A 25,669-nucleotide genomic window follows, 5' to 3' on the forward strand; every position below is an offset into this window, starting at 1 on the left:
TCTGATTGGGCACAGTCGACATGGATTTACGAATGGGAAATCATGTTTGACGAACCTGTTGGAGTTTTTTGAGGATGTTATTAACAGAATTGAAAAAGGGGAGTCGGTGGACATGGCATACTTGGATTTTCAGAAGGCTTTTGATAAAGTCCCCCACAGGAGATAGGTTAGCAAAATTAAAGCATATAGAATAGGAAGTAATATACTGGCATGGATTAAAGACTGGTTAACAGGCAGAAAGCAGAGAATAGGAATAAACGGATCATTCTCACGTTGGCAGGCTGTGACTAGTTGGGTATTGCAGGGATCAGTGCTTGAGCCCCAGCTGTTCACAATATATGTCAATGATTTGGATGTGGGGAATCAAATGTAATATTTCGAAGTTCGCGGATGACACAAAACTAGATGAGAATGTGTGTTGTGAGGAAGATGCAAAGCAGCTTCAAGGGGATTTAGACTGACTTAGTGAGCGGGCAAGAACGTGGCAGATGGAATATAATGTGGAAAAATGTGAAGTTATCCACTTTGGTAAGAGGAATAGATGTGCAGAGTATTTCTTAAATGGTAAGAGATTAGAAAGTGTGGATGTACAAAGGGACCTGGGAACCCTTGTCAGTAAGTCACTGAAAGCTAACATGCAGGTGCAGCAAGCAATTAGGAAGGGTAATGGTATGTTAGCCTTTATCGCAAGAGGATTTGAGTACAAGAGTAGTGAAGTCTTGCTTCAATTGTGTAGAACCTTGGTTAGACTGTACCTGGAGTACTGTGTACACTTTTTTTGGTCCTCTTACCTTAGGAAGGGTATTATTGCTACAGAGGGAGTGCAACAAATGTTCACCAAACTTGTTAGCGGGATGGCGGGACTGTCCTATGAAGAGAGATTGGGGAAATTGGGCATGTATTCTCTAGAGTTTCCAAGAATGAGAGGTGATTTGCTGAAACCCACAAAATACTTAAAGGGATAGACAGGGTATATGCAGGTAAGATGTTTCCCCTGGTTGGGGAGTCCAGAACCAGGGGACACAATTTCAAAATAAGGGGAAGTCACTTGGGACAGAGATGAGGAGAAATTTCTTTACTCAGAGGGTTGTGAATCTTTGGAATTCTCTACCCCAGAGGGCAGTGGAAGCTCAGTCATTGAGTATGTTTAAAGCAGAGATTGACAGATTACTAAATACAAATGACATAAGGGGATAGGATAGTGTGGGGGGAAAGGCATTGAAGTGGATTCATGATCTTATTCATTGGTGGGGCAGGCTTGATGGGGCTGAATGGCCTACTCCTCCTACGTTCCTTGTTCATGGAGGCGGGTGGGGCAAAAAAGTTTGTCAAGTCGATCTAAACCACCATTGCAATAAAAGCAAAATACTGCAGATGCTGGAAATCTGAAACAAAAACAAGAAATTCTGGAAATACTCAATAGGTCCGACAGCATCTGTGGAGAGAGAAGCAGAGTTAACGTTTCAGGTCAGTGACCCTTCATCAGAACTGGCAAAGGTCAGAAATGTGATAGGTTTTAAGCAAATCAAGTGGGGGTGGGGCAAGAGATAACAAAAGGCAAGGTGTTGATCGGACAGGGCCATAGAGAATAACTGACCAGAAGGTCATGGAGTAAAGGCAAACGCTATGTTAATGGTGTGTTGAAAGACAAAGCGTTAGTGCAGAGAGGGTGTTAATGGGCAGAAAAATGAACAGCCCTGGCCCAAATCACAAACATGAAAAAATACAGTGGGCAGGCACATGGTAAGAAAAATGCATGATGAAACAAAATAAAATAAAAAAAATTTTGGAAGAAGAAAAAATAACTGGAAATAAAACTGTCATGCTCTGAAATTATTGAACTCCAAGTTCAGTCTGGCAGGCTGCAGCGTGCCTAAGTGGTAAATGAGATGCTGTTCCTCGAGCTTGCGTTGATGTTCACTGGAACACTGCAACAAGCCCAGGACAGATATGTGGGGATGAGAGCAGAGGGGTGTGTTGAAATGGCAAGCAACTGGAAGCTCGGGGTCATGCTTTCGAACTGAGTGGAGGTGTTCCGCAAGGCAGTCACTCTATCTGCATTTGGTCTCCCCAATGTAGAGGAGACCACATTGTGAGCAGCGACAGTATATTAAATTGAAAGAAGTACAAGTAAATTGCTATGTTCTGTACTCGGCAAAGGACTTTTTATCCCACCTCAATGAATTTCACGCTCGGCATGACGAGTTCTTCTTCCCTCGCCTTCACCTCCGGGCTCACTTCTTTGACCAGGAGTCCTCTCCCCACCCCCCACCCCAAACCAGCAGACCAATTCACCTGCCTCCAGCATTCTCACTCCACCTGGACCCCTCCCTCTGGCTGATTGCCCACTCTTGATCTTTTCATTGAAAACTGTTGGCAAGACATAGGCCGTCTCAATTTCTCTAACTCCCTCACTCACTGTAACCTGTCTCCCTCTGAAATTGCTGCACTCCGTTCTCGTAGGGCTAACCCCGCTTGTCATCAAACCTGCAGACAAGGGTGGTGCTATTGTTTTCTAGAGTACCGACCTCTACCTTGCAGAGGCTCAGCGCCAACTCTCAGACACTTCTTCCTCCCTCCCCCTGGACCATGACCCCACCACCGAACATCGAGCTACTGTCCACAGGACTGTCACTGACCTCATCTCCTCTGGAGATCTTCCTTCCACAGCTTCCAACCTCATAGTCCCGGACAGCCCATTTCTACCTCCTTCCTAAAATCCACAAACAGGACTGTTCTGGCAGACCCATTGTCTCAGCCTGTTCCTGCCCCACTGAACTTTATTCCTATCTTGATTTCTATCTTTTCTCCCCTGGTCCAGTCTCTTCCCACTTACATGCATGACGCTTCTGACTCCCTACGTCATTTTGACAATTTCCAGTTTCCTGGCCCCAACCGCCGCCTCTTCACTATGGACGTCCAATCTCTCTACGCCACCATCCCCCACCAGGACGGTTTGAGGGCTCTCCGCTTCTTCCTTGAACAGAGGCACAACCAGCCCCCATCCACCACCACCCTCCTCCGCTTGGCTGAACTTGTTCTCACACTGAACAACTTCTCCTTCAACTCCATTCACTTACTTCAAGTAAAAAGGGTTACTATGGGTACCCGCATGGGTTCTAGTTATGCCTGTCATTTTGTGGGTTATGTCGAACATTCCTTGTTCCAGGCCCCCTCCCCCAACTCTGTTTTGGGTACATTGATGACTGTATTTCCTGCTCCTGCCCCAAACTGGGAAACTTTCTCAACTTTGCTTCCAATTTCCACATTTCTCTCTCCTTTTACATGGTCCATCTCCGACACTTCCCTTCCCTTCCTCGACTTCACTGTCTCCATCTCTGGGGATAGGCTGTCTACTAATCATTTGTAAGCCCACCGACTCCCACAGCTACCTCGACTACACTTCTTCACACCCTGCCTCCTGCAAGGACTCCATTCCATTCTCCCAGTTTCTCCATCTCTGACGCATCTGCTCTGATGATGCAACCTTCCACGACAGCGCTTCTGATGTGTCTTCCTTTTTCCTCAACTGAGGATTCTCACCCATGTCCGGACCCATTTCCCCCCCCTCTCTCCTCTCCTCACCCCTTTTTCCCCCCCCTCTCCTCACCCCTTCCCCCCCCCTCCTCACCCCTTTTTCCCCCCCCCCTCTCCTCACCCCTTCCCCCCCCCCCTCACCCCTTTTCCCCCCCTCTCCTCACCCTTTTCCCCCCCCTCTCCTCACCCCTTCCCCCCCCTCTCCTCACCCCTTCCCCCCCTCCTCCCCCTTTCCCCCCCCTCCTACCCCTTTCCCCCCCCCCCTCCTCACCCCTTTCCCCCCCCCTCCTCACCCCTTTCCCCCCCCCCCTCCTCACCCCTTTTTCCCCCCCCCCCCTCCTCACCCTTTTTCCCCCCCCCCCCTCCTCACCCCTTTTTCCCCCCCCCCTCCTCACCCCTTTTCCCCCCCCCCTCCTCACCCCTTTTCCCCCCCCCCCTCCTCACCCCTTTTCCCCCCCCCTCCTCACCCCTTTTCTCCCCCCTCCTCACCCCTTTTTCCCCCCCCTCCTCACCCCTTTTCTCCCCCCCTCCTCACCCCTTTCTCCCCCCCTCCTCACCCCTTTTCCCCCCCCTCCTCACCCCTTTCCCCCCCCTCCTCACCCCTTTCCCCCCCCTCCTCACCCCTTCCTCACCCCTTTCCCCCCCTTCCTCACCCTTTCCCCCCCTTCCTCACCCCTTTCCCCCCCTTCCTCACCCCTTTCCCCCCCCCCCCTTCCCTCACCCCCTTTCCCCCCCCTTCCTCACCCCTTTCCCCCCTCTCCCCTTCCTCACCCCTTTCCCCCCCTTCCTCACCCCTTTCCCCCCCCTTCCTCACCCCTTTCCCCCCCCTTCCTCACCCCTTTCCCCCCCCTTCCTCACCCCTTTCCCCCCCCTTCCTCACCCCTTTCCCCCCCTCCTCACCCCTTTCCCCCCCCTTCTCACCCCTTTTCCCCCCCCTTCCTCACCCCTTTTCCCCCCCCTTCCTCACCCCTTTCCCCCCCCTCCTCACCCCTTTCCCCCCCCCTTCCTCACCCCTTTCCCCCCCCCTTCCCTCACCCCTTTCCCCCCCCCCTCCTCACCCCCTTTCCCCCCCCCTTCCTCACCCCTTTCCCCCCCCCCCCTTCCTCACCCCTCCCCCCCTTCCCACCCCTCCCCCCCTTCCTCACCCCTTTCCCCCCCCCTTCCTCACCCCTTTCCCCCCCCTTCCTCACCCTTCCCCCCCTTTCCTCCCCCCTTTCCCCCCCCCTTCCTCACCCCTTTCCCCCCCCCTCCTCACCCCTTTTCCCCCCCCTCCTCACCCCTTTCCCCCCCCCCTCACCCCTTTCCCCCCCCTCCTCACCCCTTTCAACCTTTCCCCCCCCTCCTCACCCCTTTCCCCCCCCCCCTCCTCACTCCCTTTCCCCCCCCCCCCTCCTCACCCCTTTTCCCCCCCCTCCTCACCCCTTTTCCCCCCCCTCCTCACCCCTTTTCCCCCCCCTCCTCACCCCTTTCCCCCCCCCTCCTCACCCCTTCCCCCCCCCCCTCCTCACCCCTTTTCCCCCCCCCCCCCCCTCCTCACCCCTTTCCCCCCCCCTCCTCACCCCTTTCCCCCCCCTCCTCACCCCTTTCCCCCCCCCCCCCTCCTCACCCCTTTCCCCCCCCCCCTCCTCACCCCTTTCCCCCCCCCTCCCTCACCCCTTTCCCCCCCTCCTCACCCCTTTCCCCCCCCCCTCTCCTCACCCCTTTTTTCCCCCCCCCTCTCCTCACCCCTTTTTCCCCCCCCTCTCCTCACCCCTTTTTCCCCCCCCCCCTCTCCTCACCCCTTTTCCCCCCCCTCTCTCCTCACCGCCTTTTCCCCCCCCTCTCTCCTCACCCGCGTCCACGTCCAAAGGATCATCCTCTGCCATTTTCACCATCTCCAGGGTGATGCCACTACCAAACGCATCTTCCCCTCCCCTACCCTGTCAGCATTCTGAAGGGATCGTTCCCTCCGTGACACCCTAGTTCACTCCTTCATTACCCCCAACACCTCGTCCCCTTCCCACGGCACCTTCCCATGCAATCGCAGGATGTGTAATACCTGCACTTTTACTCCTCTCTCCTCACTATCCAAAGCCCCAAACACTCCTGTAGGATGAAGCAGCTATTTATTTATTTAGAGATACAGCACTGAAACAGGCCCTTCGGCCCACTGAGTCTGTGCCGACCAACAACCACCCATTTATACTAATCCTACATTAATCCCATGTTCCTTACCACATCCCCACCATTCTCCTACCTACACTAGGGGCAATTTACAATGGCCAATTTACCCATCAACCTGCAAGTCTTTAGCTGTGGGAGGAAACCGGAGCACCCGGCGGAAACCCACGCGGTCACAGGGAGAACTTGCAAACTCCGCACAGGCAATACCCAGAACTGAACCTGGGTCGCTGGAGCTGTGAGGCTGTGGTGCTAACCATTGCGCCACTGTGCCGCCCATTACTTGTACTTCTTTCAATTTAGTATACAGTATTCGCTGTTCACAATGTGGTCTCCTCTACATTGGGGAAACCAGACGCAGATTGGGTGACCACTTTACGGAACACCTCCAGTCAGTTTGAAAACATGATCCCGAGCTTCCGGTTGCTTGCCATTTCAACACACCCCTCTGTTCTCATGCCCACATATCAGTCCTGGGTTTGCTGCAGTGTTCCAGTGAACATCAACGCAAACTCGAGGAACAGCATCTCATTTACTGATTAGACACGCTACAGCCTGCCAAACTGAACTTTGAGTTCAATAATTTCAGAGCATGACAGGTACCCCCCTTTTTATTTCCAGTTATTCTTTTTTTTAAATTTTATTTTGTTTCATCATGCATTTTTCTTACCATGTGCCTGCCCACTTTTTTTCATGTTTGTGTCTTGGGCCAGGGCTGTTCATTTTTCTGCCCATTAACACCCTCTCTGCACTAACGCTTTGTCTTTCAACACACCATTAACATAGCTTTTGCCTTTGCTCCATGACCCTCTGGTCAGTTATTCTGTATGGCCCTGTCCGATCAACACCTTACCTTTTGTTATATCTTGCTCCACCCCCACTTTATTTGCTTAAAACCTATTGCATTTCTGACCTTTGCCAGTTCTGATAAAGGGTCACTGACCTGAAATGTTAACTCTGTTTCTCTGTCCACAGATGCTGCCGGACCTGCTGAGTATTTCCAGCATTTCTTACTTTTGTAAACCACCATTACGACAGGTGAATACTTGGGTTATGGCTATGAAATATTCTTGCATAAAAGTAAGAAAAACAAGAAGGCTGCAACTGAATAAAAGGAAAAACATGTAATTGCAATAGGGCCTGTAATAAATAATGTTATGTCGAACTGATGCTGTTACTCCCATCAGTCCATGCTCTTGGACTTGGTCTGAGGAGTACCTTTACCTGCTGCAGGGTGCAGACACTGTAACTACCAGTTTCTAAGGAATAGGAACACTAACCCTGCTTCAACATGGATCTTAATTCCAGCTCCAGGTCTTGCATTTTCCAGCCACTCTGCCTCCTTCCCCCATGTGGCATTCCATGTCCAAATGCTCAGTTCCACTCTGCTCTTTGTTGATTTCTGCTTGCCAGTCCATATTTGAGACTATCTTCAAGGAAATCAATTTTTTTTTTTGAAAAAAGGCAGAAGTTGAAATCTTGAATGAAAGAATAATCTGTAAGAAATCTTGTAACCGGGTCCTCCTTTTCTGACATCAGGCACTCAGGCCTGTTGCATCTCTGCCTCCTCTCATGCGCTGCCTGTGTCTGGGAGGTACCTTCAAGAAGCTGGGCGCCTCCCCTGCCCCAAGCCCGGGTATGGGGCCAGGCTGCTTGAGTGATCGGTTGCCATTTTGGCAGCTCAGTCCCTGTTCTTGTACAAGGGCTGTCCTTCTCTTCACTATCAACCGTGGTGCATTTGGGATCTGTGTAACCTTTTGAGTCAGAAGTTTGTGGGTTCAAGCCCTACTCCAGAGCTTTGAGCCCACAATCTATGCCGACACTCCCACTGCAGTACTGAGGGAGTGCTGCGCTGTCGAATGAGATGCTAAACCGAGGCCCGGTCTGCTTTCAGGTGGACATAAATGATCCCATGCGCTTTTCAAAGGAGAGCAGGGGTGTTCTCCACTGTGGCGGGCCAATATTTATCCCTCATCCAACACCTAAAAACAGATTATCTGGTTATTGCTGTTTGTGGGAGCTTGCTGTGTGCCAATTGGTTGTCAGGTTTCCTACATTACAACAGTAACTACGCTTTAAAAAATATTTTGTTGGCTGTAAAAAAAAAAAAAAAAAACTGGGACGTCCTGAGGTCGTTGTATAAGTGCAAATTCTTTTCTTTTTGCATACAATGCACTTTTGTTGTCATTCTCATTCTGTCACGACTGTCCATCATGGTAAAAATGGATTTTCCGTGCGTACCTCTTGTGCCTCTGGCTGACACTTGAATTCACTCCCAGCTTGGTCCCCTAACTGCACCTACCCAGGTCTGTGTGTCAGAAGCACTAGCGCTAGTTGTTAACTTAGAACACTGGGAGATTTTTTTGCTACTATAAGAATCTTAACGCTTGGCTTTTTGTCTTGCTTGTCTTAATGTGTTAAAGTAAAATTAACGAAAAATTCTGAAGTTCATAACTGTATTTGATTTCACCTGATAAATGAATTTTCCTGAACCTAGTCTTAAAACAATAATATCTGAGACTTGTACTGCAAGAGCACTTGGAACTATAATATGCAACTCTGTATAGATGTATTTAATTAGTGTTGTCATTCCTAACGGCCATTTCAACATTAACTAAATGAAGTGTTGAATCACAGCTGTGAAAGTCCAACCTGGAATAAAAGTGAATTCTCCTGAACCCAACCTGTAAATAAATAATTAATAATCCTGTGACATTGGTTTATTCAACAATAAAAATGTGCAGGACTCTACAGTCTATTGATAATTCACCCAATTTTTGGTGCAATAAGATTGAATTATCTGTAATTTAAATTCTCAATGCAGCAACATAAAAGTTAGTGCTAAAATTAATTTGAAATGAAGCAATTTTAAATTGAGAACTAGACTACATATTCCAGTGCTGCAGTTCCCAGTGACAATTTCAATATATAAATAGTGCACAGGATGCCAACATTAAGTTGTGCCCAAACCCAATTTGTAAATAAGAATAAACTCTCCTGACCTATAAAATTATGAATACATTTTCCCCAACTTTTAAATAACTAATAAATTATGCCCAACCTGTAAGTAAATAATGAATTGTATAGTATTTACACATCCCAACAAAAATATCAGATAAAAGGTATAGATCTAGAAATCTGTTTCAGTCTCTTGTTAGTGCTCCCATTGCCAATTATGGTATTTCGATAAAGATTGCATGGGATACCAACCTGTAAATATTAATAAATGGTGCGCAACCCTGATATCTAAGTAATCAATAAAGAGTAAACTTGATGTTCTGCAAGAAAAATATTAAATACAACTTGTAGGGCTCTGTAAATGCATTTATGTCCAGTGCTGCCATTCCCAGCAGCCATTTCTTATATCATAAAAGCATACAGAATAGATGGAGGCCATTTGGCCCTTCATGCCTGTGCTGCCTTTTTGAAAGAGCTATCCAATTACTTATCCATTTCCCTTTTGAGAGTTACTATTGAATCGGCTTCTACTACTCTTTCAGGCAGTGCATACAGATCATAAAAACTCACTGAGTGAAAAAAATTCTCCTCACTCGCCTCTGGCATTTTTACTAATTACTCACTCGCCTCTGGCATTTTTACTAATTATCTTAAATCTTGTGTTTTCTGGTTACTGAGCCTTCTGCCAGTGGAAACAGAGTAGATAGGGAGAAACTATCAAAACACCACACAAGTATTGTGCAGGAATGCTGTCATTGCTGATCGTAGGCCCTCTTATTTACAATAGCTGCCCAGCCCATTAGTAATTAATTAAATAATTACTTAGTTGGGTCGTATCTTCTGCAAACGTGGGATGCAATTGGGTTGCATGGGGTTCTGATGAAAGGTCACAGACCTGAAAAGTTAACTATTTTTCTTTGTCCACAGATGCTGCTAGAACTGCTGAGTATTTCCAGCACTTTGTTTTTATTTCAGATTTCCAGCATCCCGTGGTATTTTGATATTATATTGGGGTGCAATTCTACTTGTACGTTGAAGACCCCATCTCTGCCTCTCCCAAATCTCTGTCCACTGCTCTAATGCCTATGTTATCATACCCCTTATTCAACATTCATTCTTGAATGAGATGCATTTTCCTTGAGTTGAACATTTTCCTTGGCTCTGCCATAGACTGCATATGTTTGTCATCAATTCCATCCCACTCCTTTAGACAGTGCCTTAGGCGGAACCAGACTGTTCAATGTCTGCATAAGGAGACAATGACATAGTGGTAATGTCATTGAACTAGTAATCCAGGGACCCTGGCTAATGCTTTGGGGGTACCAGTTCAAATCCCACCATGGCAGCTGGTGGAATTAAAATTCAATTAATTAATAAAAAGCTGGAATTGAAAACTAGTCTCAGTAATAGTGCCTGCCATCGATTGTTGTAAAAACTCATCTGGTTCACCAATGTCCTTTAGGGAAGGAAATCTGCTGTCCTTCACTGGTCTGGCCTACATATGACTCCAGACCCACAACAATTCCCTCTGAAATGGCTACACAGTTCAAGAGCAATTAGGGATGGGCAACAAATGCTGGTCTTGCCAGTGACACCCACATCCCATGAAAGGATTATAAAAAAACTGCCCCTGAGTTATGGTACTCACTCCAAATCTTGCCTGCTTGTACTTCTATCTCAGCCCATCTCCTGCTGAAACCTGCATCCCTGTCAGTGTCACTTGAAGAGCTTTCTTGGCCAGTATGCCATTCCCACTGTAGACATATTTTGAGATGAGATGAAGTTTATGCACCTTATGGGCCAAGTGGCCTCTTTCTGTTCCATAAACTTTCTATCCTGCACCAGATCCTACTCGCCCATCACCACTGTTTTTGCTGCTCTACATTCCCCAACTCCCAACATATGTTTAAAATCTTCATCCTTTTTTTTTGAATTCCGCCCTATTTCTGTAACCTCCTCCAGCTCTACAGCTTGCCCAAACTCTTCAATTCTAAGAAGCAGATCAATGCCATCTTCCCCATCACTCCTTCCTTTAGCACTCTCCTTCTTGTTCATATTTCATCCCTTGTACTTGCCATCAAACTTTACCATTCCTAAATTTTGATTGTTCCCCTTCATTATATCCAAACTCCCACTTTACCATCAGTCTATTGTCCACGGGTCACACATTCATTTCCTACTTGCTACTTCTGCATCTGCTTTCTTCCTCCTTGTTCCCTTAATGTTTTCTTCACCACTGTCTCAATTAGATTAGATTTCTTATGAGAACTGAGAAACACCATTATTCTGTCTCCGTAATTATAAACACTGCTGTTCTTCTCTCATAAAAACACTTCCCTTGAGCTATATCTTTATATTAAGCCTTGAAAACATATGTCTGCTTTTTGCATGGCAAACCACTGCCACGGAGTCAAACTAGCACAGATCTTCTGTTGGTTGCGGACTCGTGGGCCAAAAGTAGGTGGCCTGATATAAGTTTGTACTTGAAACCCCAGCCATTGAATTGTCTGTCAAGAGAAAATATACTTGGCCCTAATCCCTACCTCAGATGCAGCTGTCAATCAAAGCATCACTATCACAGGTTGATTCTCTTCCTGTGCCTCAAGGCTTGGAATTGCATGTCAAGACATATCAAAAGGAAAGACTTTAACAGACTTCTTTTGCTTGGCTGCCATTCATAGTCAGTTACTCAGTATGCATGGGAATTGATGGAATAACTTGGGTCATTTACACAATATATTAAACTTGATCAGGTCAGGTATCAACTATAGGATTACTAATTTGCATGATAGACAACTTTATTTAGATTTAGCCATTGTATATCAGATGCTACCACTAATAATAAAGGATCCAAACAAAGGTGAACTAGATATTTTGGTTTTGCTGGATTGTTTCCAAAATGGGGGAAGCACAATTTCTGTCAGCTGCTGATGGACTGATATAAAAGGGGAACTGTGCAGAAGTCCGCTCTGTGAATTGTGGACTAAATGCACATCAGCTGTGACCCAGTGGTGTTATCTGGCCATGTCATCAGAAGTACAAGAATTGTAGATATTCAGAATGTATATTTCCATTTTTAGCACCAGTTTGGGGAATCACATTGCTTTGAAACCTGCATGTTAACCAGCTAGATTACATTTTTAACTCAAGGTTGCAGGATAAATCTCACATTTTTTGCTCATCATTTTTATCTCTTTCAGAAAATAAACAGACGGCTGCATTTATCCAAAACAAAGCACAGTAAATTCAATGAATCCGGCCAGCTGGCATTCTTCTATTTGTTCTCCTTTATCTGGGGAGGAAGCATCCTGACTGGAGTAAGAATATATCTTTTAAACATTTCATTGTATTATAATTTATATCAAATTATAAATGTTCTAATTTACTGATTCATTTTCATTTTTTTTCTCCGCAGGAAGAATTTACAACAGATCCTACTCTCTTATGGGAAAGATATCCACATGCTCACATGTTGTGAGTACATTTTTCTAATTTTTAAATGGAAAGAAAATATTTCATATAAAAAAACTTGCTCTTGTGTAGTTATGAAAGCAGAATAATTATATAGGAATAGTCACTAGGAATTCCAAGTTCTTTTATTCCATGTTTAATTTTAAAACCCTGTTTTCAGCTATTTCAGTAGGTTGAACATCATAGGGTGATGTTGGTTTATGCTGGGGTCATGTAGTAGCATATCCACATTGACCAGCTGTGGTTTTTCCTCTCTCCACTTTGTGCTTGCCAAAATGCAGCAAGTATACCTTCCCCTATGGCCAAGTTGATGACCACTTGGTGCAATACATAAGCCATTTAGGTTAGATTTAAAAGATTCCAGTTTTGATTTGGGATTGTAATAGGCTAGGTGATATAAACTGGAGCAGCAGTGGGATTACCTGTGATGGAGTGTTTCTACTCCTGAGTGTGAAATTTTTATTTCAATGTGAAATGGATGAATACATGTTTCTTTTCTGCCACTGAGATCCTGCTGATGAAATGGGTGCAAGATTGTGTAAATTTGAAATATGTGTTTTGAAATGTGTGGTATCTAAAAATACGATTTGGTACATGTCGTGAATTAACAGATGAAAAATTACGCTTTTTTTTTAAAACTCATTGAGAGCAATTTCTTGCAGGTTGTTTATCTAGTGATTGCTCAAAAGTGCATGGTGAAAACAGGATCAAACTTAGCAATGATGCCCTCCACAGCTAAATAAACTCATGGTCTAGGTTCACACACAAACATCACTTGGGTGAAATACTGGAGGGCTGTGGGTACCCATGGAATTGTACTCCAGCAAGAGTTGGCAGCTTTGAGAGGAGGGGAAAAGTAAGAGAAGGAAAAAATGGATCTTTGACCGAAATTGATAAAAACGAACAAAATAGTGTGCAAGCTGGAAAAAAAGTTATTTATTGCAGTTGATATCAGTATACCTTATCGACAATTCCCTGTTCTCAATACCTATGGTAGAGTTTTTAAAGAACAACATACGTTAGTGCAGAAGCGAGATTTTAACATTATATATTCAGATCCTTTATTTTCTCCTTTCAACAGACCACTTTTTTTTTCAAACAAACCTCGGTTGAAGGTCTATTCTTGGACACCACAAAGCAACTGTTTCAATTAAGAAGAAATTAATCTTTTAAATATGTTGGTTTAATATAATTACAGCTGAACTTTATTTATAAAATCTTGACCCAGTGGGGTGTCAATCTGGTCTGCTGTTGTAGATGTCGTTGCAGTTTATTACTGATTGAAGCCTTTCCTCCTGGACAAAGGAAGTGGCTTGAAGGGTGACTAAAAAGTGGAGAGGGGAGGAATCTGGTGGGTGGAAGAAGTCTAAAAATAGACAGAGCAAGGCGACTGAACTTACAAAAGAAGAATCAAAGAAGCTAACCAACCCAATAACCCTGAATATAAGTCTGTAACGTAGTTTTAAAGTGCAGCAGAACATGCATTCGTCGTGACTTAAGTTACGGGTATCCCCAACGTGATATTACTTTTAAAGTGGCAGATTGTGGAGTAATTTTAGGCTACCTGTTGATTCTGTCCCTAAATCTGATAAATTTGTTTATAGTTGTCAGAATTACACACAGGTACTTTTCTCTCTCTCTCTTCTCCTTCCCCTCTCCCAGTTCACGTTGGCACATGACTTTCTTTTTAAAAAAATAAATAAATATAGGGTATTTCTTAAATGGTAAGAGATTAGCAAGTGTAGATGTACAAAGGGACCTGGGTATCCTCATCAAGTCACTGAAAGCTAACATGCAGGTGCAGCAAGCAATTAGGAAGGCTAATGGTATGTTCGCCTATATCGCAAGAGGATTTGAGTACAGGATTAGTGAAGTCTTGCTTCAATTATTTAGAACCTTGGTTAGACTGCACCAGGAGTACTGTGTGCAGTTTTGGTCCCCTTACTTTGTGAAAGATATTATTACCAGGAGGGAGTGCAACGAAAGTTCAGCAGACTTGTTCGCAGGATGACAGGACTATCCTATGACGAGGAATTGAGGAAACTGGGCCTGTATTAGAGTTTCGAAGAATGAGAGGTGATCTCATTGAAACCTACAAAATACTTAAAGGGATAGGCAGGGTAGATGCAGCTGAGATGTTTCCCCTGGTTGGGGAGTTTAGAACCAGGGGACATAATTTCAAAATAAGGGGGAAGCCACTTAGGACAGAGAGGAGGAGAAATTTGTTTTCTCAGAGGGTTGTGAATCTTTGAAATTCTGTACCCCAGAGGGCTGTGGCAGCTCAGTCATTGAGTATGTTTAAAAGAGAAATTGACAGATTTCTAAATACAAATTACATATGGGGATATGAGAATAGTGTGGGGTATAAGGCATTGAAGTGGAAGATAAGCCATGATCGTATTGATTGGTGGGGTAGGCTCGATGGGCTGAATGGCCTTCTCCTGTGTTCCTAATCGCTGTATAATAGTTCTCTAGAATGTCTGCTTATATGAATACCTTTTAATTTATTTACTGGATAATGAGCAGTGGGAAAAAATGCTAATATTGACCTGTCATGGGTCTGCACGTGGTAATTCAGAGAATATGGTTAAACTTAACCTGCCACTGATGTCTTTGTGATGTTGATTTCTTCTCTCTCTCTCTCTCTCTCTCACTCTCTCTTTCTCTCTCTTTCTCTCTCCTGCAGTCAGTCTCCTCTTAACTGTTTTTTGCATCTCTGTCATCGTCCATTTCTTTTTTTGTTTTGAGTGGGAGGTGGTGTGGCAGGGAAAGGAGGTGCAGGCAGCATTTCGAATTCCCACTGTCCATTTCCTCCTTCACAACCCATCACTACCCAATCTCTTCCTCTTTGGACTGCCTGTTCAATCCCTGTATCTTCACCACCACCACCTTACTTCACTGCCTTTCCTGACCCTTAACCATCTATCCACTTTCTTCTCCACCCATACTTGCTTTCTCTATGGATGGGTGATAAGGAGCCCCAATCCCCCTCCCCTACCCTTCCTCATCCTCCTCTGAAGGCATTGACTATGGTTCCATGGGCACCAGCACCTGTGCAGCCATTTTTATACGTAAGCTTTGATGGTGACTGTTGCCAAGCTGTTTAACCACAAGAGGCATCGCAGATGAGCTCAATACTGTACTCATCTGCTATCTGCATTTCTAACTGGTTGGTGATGAGGAATAAGAACTCAGTTAATTTTGCCCTCTTTCATCTGGAGGTGGGGGTGGCTAGTTGCAAATGCAATTATGTCATCTTAACTGAGAACAGAAAACTCGGGGTTAGAGATTTTGATAGCATGCATGAACCATGGCCAGTAATCCAACCTGAATGACACGCAAGCTTCAATAAGAACACAGTACTGCCAGACACTTCCTCATACTTTGCTCTCTGTTGTTAAAAATTATGTTTAGGTGATATGGTGTAGCAAGCCTGCGCAAAAGTACTTTCATGATTTCCTGATTTGCTGCATGCTGAACTTTGAATCTCAGTTTGAGAAAATGCAAAATGTGGATATAGATTATTTTGGGTCATGTTTCTAAAATTTGGTTATAGTTTGACATGGGAACAAATTCTCTGTCAGCTCATAACTGGAGTATGATACTAACTGAAGGGGAGAAAATATTTCAGAGCTTGAATTTAGTGTATCTAAAGATTCACTTGTATCCATGAAAGAGATTTTTTTTTTAAGTACCACAAGAACATGGTCCTCTTTTGTTTTGCAGCAGCAATTAAAAAATTATTTTGAGCTCTAGTTCTGCAGCAAGGAGCTGAATCTTACCATTAATGGGGAAGTCGCTCTGCTAGGGCTGAAAGCGGGAGGCGACCTTGCTTCGACCAGCAGCTAGACCTGGGATGGCATATTGCTGGAAGCAGGCAATTAAGAGGTTGCCGCCGTAAAATTAAGGACGGCAGCCTGACCCAAGAGCTGCTGCCCAGAGGACCAGCAGCTCTGTAGCCTCAGCTTAGGCTTTAGCTCCAGGGAGAAGGTACTTCAATACCGGGGCGTTCTCAAAGAGGGCAAGTCAGATTGGGGGAAGCCATGGAATGCCCCTAAAGGAGGCCCCAATTCCCCAAAGCCTGCTGGGAAACCACCAGGCTTCACTGGGCAGTCTCCCTACGCGGTGATGGGCCCTCCCGACATGCGCAAAATGCCCGCGGAGGCAGCAGGTGGCCCTTAAGTGGCTCAATAGGCCACCCAATGGGCGGCCAAGCTGCCATCTTTCCCGTTGCTGGTATTCCCAGCCATTTTGCCAGACTCCCTGTCTCCCAGTCTGTCGCCAATGGGCTGGGAAAATTCTGGCCACGGTCGCTGTTGCTGATATGGTAGTAAGTTTAATTACAGCATGACTCTATTGATCTAATATGGTGTTTACAATACGCTCAATTGGAAGCAGTAAGAAAGAGCTTGTGCTTTTAGTACCTTTATCACTTCCTCAGGCCATCTTAAAACTCATCACAACTGAGGAATTATTTTTTGAAGTGTTATGTATTGTCCAGTTTGGAACAAAGCCAAGCAAACCAGTTGGTTGGAATTTTATGTCTCGGCGGAGGCCCCTTCCACCAGCCAGCAAGTTGGTTGTAATTTTACGTGGCCCAGGCTCTTAATTAGCTTTGGGTGAGACTTCTGGCCCCACGAGGCAGGAGGTCCTGCCTCCAAGAGCTGCCAGCCAAAGGGCCAGCTGTTCTTCAGTCCCACTCCCAGCAGTGCCACCAGGAGCAGTGGCCACTGCTAGGACTGCACCCAGCGAGAGGAGCAGCAATGGAAGGGGCCCCGGAATTAAGGATGTGGGGCCATGCTGGGGACAATTGGCTGGGCTCCAGCGAGGCATTGTGGGGTGTTGTTTTATGAGGGTGGGGGGAGCGACACTCAAGCGGGGGTGGCTTGTGCCATGGGGGACCCTCCATGGGCTGAGGGGCCCCAACCCCCAGCCTGCAAGGAGGCTGCTAGGTTTTACTGGCCGGCCTTCTCAGCTGCCAAAGTGCCTGTCCGCCATTGGTAATGTAGCAGCAGCGGCGGCGGCTGGAGGTCCTTAAGTGGCAGTTAATTGGCCTGGGGCAGGTGGTCTGTTGTCCCCTCCCCGCCACTCGTGAAATTGCAGCAGTGGCGGGAAGGCCTGATCTTGGCCAGTAAGGCAGTAGTGTGACCAGCATTGGTATCTGCATCATTGAGCTAGGAAAGGGAAATTAAATATCCAACAGTCCCGCTGAATAACACTTTCCAATCATTCCTTATGGAAAACGCGCTCATCTGCAACTTGGGTGAGAACCGATTGGGGTTAACAGAGAGCTGCACATGACTGAATAAATATTTGGGTTTACTCGGAGAGCAGCACTTGGAGTGGTACCAAAAAGCTCTGGAGGGTTGGACAATTAAAGCTTTTAAGAATAAGATTGATAGATTTTTGTTAGGTAATGGTATTGAGGGTTGTGGAGCAAAGGTGGCTAAATGTGGTTGAGATAGAGAGCAGCCATGATCCAATGGAGTGGTGTAGCATACTCAAGGGACTGAATGGCCTATTCCTGTTCCTAGGAGTGCAAGAATCAAGGCTTTCAGGGAGGAGAGCATTATAACTTTAATAACAGCCGGATTATATACACATGTTGTTTGAAAATGTGGTACCACAAAATACATTTTCATTCAAACTACCTCTGACTGATCATCCTTTTTGAGTCACAGTAACTTAGTCTGTGGAGGATCATGGGCACAGAATTATTTGTTATACAACCTGATCCATGTTTTGCAAAAACTGAAACATATATATGTATAATTGGTGATTCTAAAGCTGCTATACTGTACTTTCAATGTATTATTTTGTTCAGCTTTCAGGCAAAATTTTTCTACATTTGCCAGATCGCCTATTGGCTCCACGCATTACCAGAACTCTATTTTCAAAAAGTTAGAAAGGTAATTATATACACATTTTTTTGTTATTTACACTATTGAGCATTATATTAACATCTAAAACCAATTGTAATGGTAGAAGTGGCAAATTGTGCAAAAAAAAAAGTGCCATTATTGGAAACTAAATATTTGAGTGGTTCAGTAACCTTTAAGATTGTGCAGTGCTTGGATGTCTGACTCAAACCCTCTGAGGAACTGCTGTTCCTTTAATATTCAAAAAGGATGTTGAATTGTATGTGAATTCTGTTGAAACCACTGTCCAATTCCTTGCTATTGTGTAATTTCTTCCTCTCTCCATAAATGTTGCAGAACCCACGTGTGTGTGTATATATATTAAATGCCAGTCAGTGGTGTGACTGCTTCTGAAGTTGTGTATCCATTTTGCTGCTTATGCAGAGCTTTTTACACTACTTACTTCCTTATCAAAACTACCTCCCTTGTTTTGTGCACCAAGTTGTTATTCGATTTTGCTAGTTTCAACTGCCACCTTTTGAATTTTACTTTCTGTCTCTCACTCCCCTTGATTTATCTGCCCTTTAACCTCACGCATAACATCAACTTCTGAACTCAAACTCATGGCCAGTCCTTTGATCTCACCATCTCACACATTGTTGTGAATATTTGCGACCACCTTGCTTCCTTTACCATTCCTTTCTCACTGCCTATTTTCGACTCCACAGTTGTTACCCTTTTTTTTAAAAAAAAGGGTTAAGTTATTTTCCCAAGCCTGTCCATAATTTGATCTCTAAACTTCAATTAACTCCCTCCTCTGGCTTTCAACGATCAATGCCGCTGTTGATCTGCAAAAGAATCTTTCACTTTTATTGTCCATCTACAATCTAGTTTACTAGATTGATACCTGGAATGAGTGAGTTGTCTTATGAGGAAAGGTTGGACAGACTGAGCTTGTTTTCACTGGAGTTTGGAAGAGTGAGGGGAGATTTGATTGAAGTATACAAGATCCTGAACAGTCCTAACAAGGTGGATGTGGAAAGGATGTTTCCTGTTGTGGGGGAGTCCAGAACTAGGAGGCACTGTTTTAAAATTAGGGGTCGCCTTTTTAGGACCAAGATGAGGAGAATTTTTTTCTCTCAAAGGGTTGTGCAACTTTATGACTCTCTGCCTCAGAAGGTGGTGGAGGCAGCGTCATTGAATAATTTTAAGGCGGGCGTGGAGATTCTTGTTAGGCAAGGGAATCTGGAATTAAAAAGTTAGTCTAATGATGGCCATGAAACCATTGTCCATTGTTGTAAAAACCCATCTGGTTCACTAATGTCCTTTCGGGAAGGAAATCTGCTGTCCTTACCTGGTCTGGCCTACATGTGACTCCAGATCCGCAGCAATGTGATTGACTCTTACATGCCCTCTGAAATGGCCTAACAAGCCACTCAGTTGTATCGAACTGCTACGAAGTCAATAAAAAGGAATGAAACCGGACAGACCACCCGGCATCGACCTAGGCACTGGAAACGACAATGGCAAACCCAGCCCTGTCGACCCTGCAAAGTCCTCCTTACTAACATCTGGAGGCTTGTGCTAAAGGTGGGAGAGCTGTCCCACAGACTAGTCAAGCAACAGCCTGACATAGTCATACTCCAGGAATCATACCTGACAGACAATGTCTCAGACTCTGCCATCACCATCCCCGGGTATGTCCTGTCCCACCGGCAGGACAGACCCAGCAGAGGTGGCGGCACAGTGGTATACAATAGGGAGGGAGTTGCCCTGGGAGTCCTCAACATCGACTGTGGATCCCATGAAGTCCCATGGCATCAGGTCAAACATGGACAAGGAAACCTCCAGCTAATTACCACCTACCACCCTCCCTCAGCTGATGACTCAGTACTCCTCCATGTTGAACAGCACTTGGAGGAAGCATTGAGGGTGGCAAGGGCACAGAATGTACTCTGGGTGGGGGATCTCACTGTCCATCACCAAGAGTGGCTCGGTAGCACCACTACTGACCGAGCTGGCCGAGTCCTAAAGGACATATCTGCTAGACTGGGTCTGCGGCAGGTGGTGAGGGAACCAACAAGAGGGGAAAACATACTTGTCCTCGTCCTCACCAATCTGCCTGCCGCAGTTGCATCTGTCCATGACAGTATTGGTAGGAGTGACCACCGCATAGTCCTTGTGGAGACGAAGTCCCGCCTTCACTTTGAGGATACCCTCCTTCATGTTGTGTGGCACTACCACCGTGCTAAATGGGATAGATTTCGAATAGATCTGGCAGTGCAAAACTGTGCATCCATGAGGCGCTGTGGGCCATCAGCAGCAGCAGAATTGTACTCGACCACAATCTGTAACCTCATGGCCCGGCATATCCCCCACTCTACCATTACCATCAAGCCAGGAGACCAACCCTGGTTCAATGAAGAGTGTAGGAGGGCATGCCAGGAACAGCACCAGGCATACTTCAAAATGAGGTGTCAACCTGGTGAAGCTACAACACAGGACTATCTGCGTGCCAAACTGCATAAGCAGCATGCGATAGACTGAGCTAAGTGATCCCATAACCAACGGATCCGATCGAAGCTCTGCAGTCCTGCCACATCCAGCCGTGAATGGTGGTGGACAATTAAACAACTAACGGAGGAGGTGGCTCCACAAATATCCCCATCCTCAATGACTGGGGAGCCCAGCACATCAGTGCAAAAGATGAGGCTGAAGCATTTGCAACAATCTTCAGCCAGAAGTGCCGAGTTGATGATCCATCTCGGCCTCCTCCTGAAGTCCCCAGCATCACAGATGCCAGACTTCAGCCAATTCGATTCACTTTGCGTGATATCGACTGAAGGCACTGGATACTGCAAAGGCTATGGGCCCTGACAATATTCCGGCAATAGTACTGAAGACCTGTGCTCCAGAACTTGCCGCACCCTTAGCCAAGCTGTTCCAGTACAGCTACAACACTGGCATCTACCTTGCAATGTGGAAAATTGCCCAGATATGTCCTGTACACAAAAAGCAGGACAGGTCCAACCAGGCCAATTACCGCCCCATTAGCCTACTCTCAATCATCAGTAAAGTGATGGAAGGTGTCATCAACAGTGCCATCAAGCGGCACTTGCTTAGCGATAACCTGCTCAGTGATGCTCAGTTTGGGTTCCGCCAGGGCCACTCTGCTCCTGACCTCATTACAGCCTTGGTTCAAACATGGACAAAAGAGCTGAACTCGAGAGATGAGGTGAGAGTGACTGCCCTTGACATCAAGGCAGCCTTTGACTGAGTTTGGCTTCAAGGAGCCCAACAAAACTGGAGTAATGGGAATCGGGGAAAACCTTCCGCTGATTGGAGTCATACCTAACGCAAAGGAAGATGGTTGTGGTTGCTGGAGGTCAATCATCTCAGTTCCTCAGAGTAGTGTCCTAGGCCCAACCATCTTCAGCTGCTTCATCAATGACCTTCCTTCAATCATAAGGTCAGAAGCGGGGATGTTCGCTGATGATTGCACAATGTTCAGCACCATTTGTGACTCCTCAGATACTGAATCAATCCGTGTAGAAATGCAGCAAGGCTTGGACGATATCCAGGCTTGGGCTGATAAGTGGCAAGTAACATTCGCGCCACACAAGTGCCAGGCAATGACCATCTCCAACAAGAGAGAATCTAACCATCTCCCCTTGACATTCAATGGCATTATCATTGCTGAATCCCCCACTATCAAGATCCTAGGGGCTACCATTGACCAGAAACTGAACTGGAGTGGCCATATAAATACCGTGGCTACAAGAGCAGGTCAGAGGCTAGGAATCCTGTGGCGAGTAACTCACCTCCTGACTCCCCAAAGCCTTTCCACCATCTACAAGGCATAAGTCAGGAGTGTGATGGAATACTCTCCACTTGCCTGGATGGGTGCAGCTCCAACAACACTCAAGAAGCTCGACACCATCCAGGACAAAGCAGCCCACTTGATTGGCACCCCATCTACAAACATTCACTCCCTCCACCACTGATGCACAGTGGCACCAGTGTGGACCATCTACAAGATGCACGGCAGCAATGCACCAAGGCTCCTTGGACAGAACCTTCCAAACCTGCGACCTCTACCAACTAGAAGGACAAGGGCAGCAAATGCATGGGAACACCACCACCTGCACTTCTGCTCCAAGTCACACACCATCCTGACTTGGAACTATATCGCCGTTCCTTCACTGTCGCTGGGTCAAAATCCTGGAACTCCCTTGCTGACAGCACTGTGGGTGTACCTCCCTCACATGGACTGCAGCGGTTCAAGAAGGCAGTTCACCACCACCTTCTCAAGGTCAATTAGGGATGGGCAATAAATGCTGGCCTGGCCAGCGATGCCCACAGCCCATGAATGAATAAAAAAAGAAAAAAAATGTTATTGGGGGTACATGGGAGTGTAGAATTCGAGACACACAGATCAGCCATGATCTTATTGAGTGGTGGAGCAGATTAGAGGGGCCGAAAGGCCTACTTCTGCTCCTAATACGTATGTACTTCTGCTTTCAATACCCTTATCCTGATCAAGACACTGACCAGGGTCAGGTACCACATGTATGCTGATGACATTCATTTTTGCCTCTCCATCACTTCCCTCACACTTAAACTGAACCAGATTATGTATAACCTCAGTTTTCTGTTTAAGCCAGTAGTGAGCTTCAAGTATCAGATTCTATTACCTACCAATGCCGTTTGCTTTCAACTTCACAACATTGCCCATATATACCCTTGTCAGGAAAACCCTAGATGTCAAATGGGAAATATTAATTTGTCGGTTGGAAACTTGCATTAGACTTTAATTTTTTAAAAACCTTACAGTAACTTTTTAAAAATAACTAGCAGCCAAGATGGCCACTGGCATTTATATCCGAAATACCAGGAGATTGAACTGGAAACAAAAGGTCTAATAAGAAGCCCAGCCAGAACAAGTAACTGAGTAGATTAGCCAGATCACCCTCGTTAATGGGACATTCCAAACCTACTTGAAGCATTCAGAAAAGAAGATATTCCTTCAGGGTGTAAACACTGCCAACCCCACATAAGAGAAGTTTTGGGTTTTATACTTTGGACCTCATTAAAAACAAAGGAGAGTGAGAGAATGATGTGACTGTCTGTTCATCTCTGAAGAAACTGGATGTTTTGTTACACAGACAAGCAGTAACTGAGTGTACAGCAGCACAGAAGGCTGCTGCCCCTCTTTCGCTCTTGTTCTCTCTCCTCCAGAAAACATCAAGTGAAATCCGTCTGCGACTGGGAGATCCTCCAAGCCAACAGCTTCCTACAGCCAGCAACCAGGGGAAGAGAGCCAACTACAGATACTTTGCCTTCAGGAAAACCCTGAGCAAAGCAAGCCAGCCAAAGTGCACTTTGACCAACCAAGAACTTCAAGAATACAGCTTCAGCCGAGGACTACTGGGTCACCCACTTTACAGACTGTATTTAAGTTCCATTTATTCTGGACTTTAATCTAACCACCAAATCTATTTTCCCTCCTGTATTCTACATGTGTGTGTGATTCTCGTGTGAACGTGTAGGGTATTTTAAAATCAGGTTAAAGTGTTAAGTATAGTAAACTTAACTCTCTCTTGTTTAAACTCAAGAAAGCCTATCCGATTGGTTCTTTTGCAATCACAGAGGTGGTAAGCAAAACTACTGTTTAAAAGGAATAAACCCTGTTTCGGTCAAATAAGAGGAAGGAGCAGGAGGGGAGCCTGAGGCTCCCTCCTCACTTGGCCATAACAGAAATTTGGGGGCTATAGTCTGGGACTGTAACCCAACAACAAACGAGAAATTGGAAGTGGAAAACCAAATTGATCCCAACTTCAATACAGGTTTTCTTGTGGTTTTTGCTGCTAGAATACTAACATGTCCACATCCGAGGCCAGTACCTGCCCAAGTATAATAAACTTGGCTCTTCCTTGTTTAAACTCAAGAAAAGCTGCCAGGGCGAAGTAACTTGGGATAGGTTTAAGGCCCCACCTATTGAAGAGTTGAGGAATGTGGCTAGGCAGTTAGGGATTACTTTCCTTGCAAAAGCCAAGAAATCCAAAATCCTAAGACTTCTGGCCAACCATTTTTCACTTGAACCTGAAGATTCAGACACCGGGTTAGAGTCAGAAACAGACAGGATAATGTTAGCAAAAATGCAATTAGAACAGAGGAAACTCGAATTGGAATTCCAGAGAGAGAAAGAGCAGAGAGAGTATCAAGAAAGGAGAGAACTTTCCAGAAGGAGAAGGAGGGAAGAGAGCTAAGGCAGCTTGAATTAACTAGGGCGATACAATACCACCAGTGGAAGCATGGTTAGTGAGGAACTACCCTTAGCTCAGGGCCATGTGCTGAGCTCTTAAAGTTCTCTCGGTTGATTTCAAAGTTCAGTGAGGGAGATGTGGAAGCATTTTTCGTCACTTTCGAAAAGCTTGCGAGACAGCTGAATTGGCCAGCCAACAACACCCAGTTGTTACAAAGCACGCTGACAGGAAAAGCCCATGAGGTTTATTCACTGTTGCCAGATGAAAGCTCATCATATCATGAGATGACTAAAAATGCTATTCTTGGGGCATATGAGCTAGTCCCTGCAGCGTATGGCCAGAAATTCTGAACCCTCCGAAAGCAGCCTGAAGCAAACTTACCTGAAGTTTGAAAGAGTTGAGCAGATTGCTTTAGACCAGTGGATAAGAGACTTAAGGTACAGCCCACATATGAAAACCTCAGAAGAACTCTTCTCAGAGTTTTAAAACTCACTTCCCCTTTTTATTAAAACCCACCTAGGGGAACAAAAGGTTCACACTGCCAGGCAGGCTGACGTTCTGGCTGATGAACTTACCCTCGTACATAAGTCGGTACCCCAAGGAAAGCTCTTCCCTAGTCACCCCCACAAACCCAAATAGGATGAAAGGTGGGAAGGTGGTAGGAGCGCAAGCAGCCCTGGACGAAAAAGGAAAGCTGGACACACCAGGGGCCCTCCTCAAGCCAAAAAAGATGGTGCTGAGAGCAGGAGTGAGACCCGAAGACCTGTGTGTTTCCACTGTAACAAGGCAGGCCGCCTCCGAGCTGACTGCTGGAAATTACGGGGGAAACTTGTGGGATTAATCAGGGCACATCAGACCAGTGCAGGTGAAGGGGCCCTGATGGAAAGCACAGCAAAACAGGCTGTGCCTTTAAACTGCAGCAGCAGGACCCAGTAAACGACTGCTGTGGGTGTGGGAAAATTTAACAAAATCCCTTAAGGTTATCAGGATTTTGTACCCCAAGGGAGAGTAACCCCCATACCACTCGAGTGAGGCAAGCAAGCCCATAGTCATACTCTGATATAGGGCAACCAGATCCCTTCTGCTGGGAAAAGGCATGACCTTTCCCCAAGAGAGTGCAGTGAATGGTATCGGAGGGTGGTGTATGCCCATAACCTTTATATCGGGGACCGGTGACCATGGGGATTGTCCCTAGTTTGCCTGTGGACGGGGTCGACCTGCTCCTGGGTAATGATCTGGCAGGGGCGAAGTTGATGGCTTCCCAGTAGTTTTAGAGAGACTGAAAGAGGTTAGGGAGACAGAGCAGTTGCAGGAAAAGGACCCCGGCATTTTCCCTGACTGTGTGGTGACTTGGTCCATGGCCAAACAAGCTCCAACAGAGGAGGCTGAACTGGCACTGCAGACAGATGACCCTACTGT

The 25,669-nt window shown here is 45.9% G+C and overlaps 1 protein-coding gene across 1 annotated transcript in view; it reads left to right on the forward strand.

The window, feature by feature from the left end:
* Positions 1–25,669, forward strand: part of LOC137378259 (translocating chain-associated membrane protein 1-like 1) — a 125,205-nt gene that overhangs the window by 67,924 nt on the left and 31,612 nt on the right. The window contains exons 4-6 of the mRNA XM_068048501.1: positions 11,856–11,972; positions 12,071–12,129; positions 17,951–18,035. Of these exons, the coding sequence (XP_067904602.1) occupies positions 11,856–11,972; positions 12,071–12,129; positions 17,951–18,035 (261 nt within the window). The remainder of the gene's footprint in view (positions 1–11,855; positions 11,973–12,070; positions 12,130–17,950; positions 18,036–25,669) is intronic.

The sequence above is a fragment of the Heterodontus francisci genome, chromosome 16 (assembly GCF_036365525.1).
Source record: "Heterodontus francisci isolate sHetFra1 chromosome 16, sHetFra1.hap1, whole genome shotgun sequence".
Taxonomy (NCBI): Eukaryota; Metazoa; Chordata; class Chondrichthyes; order Heterodontiformes; family Heterodontidae; genus Heterodontus; species Heterodontus francisci.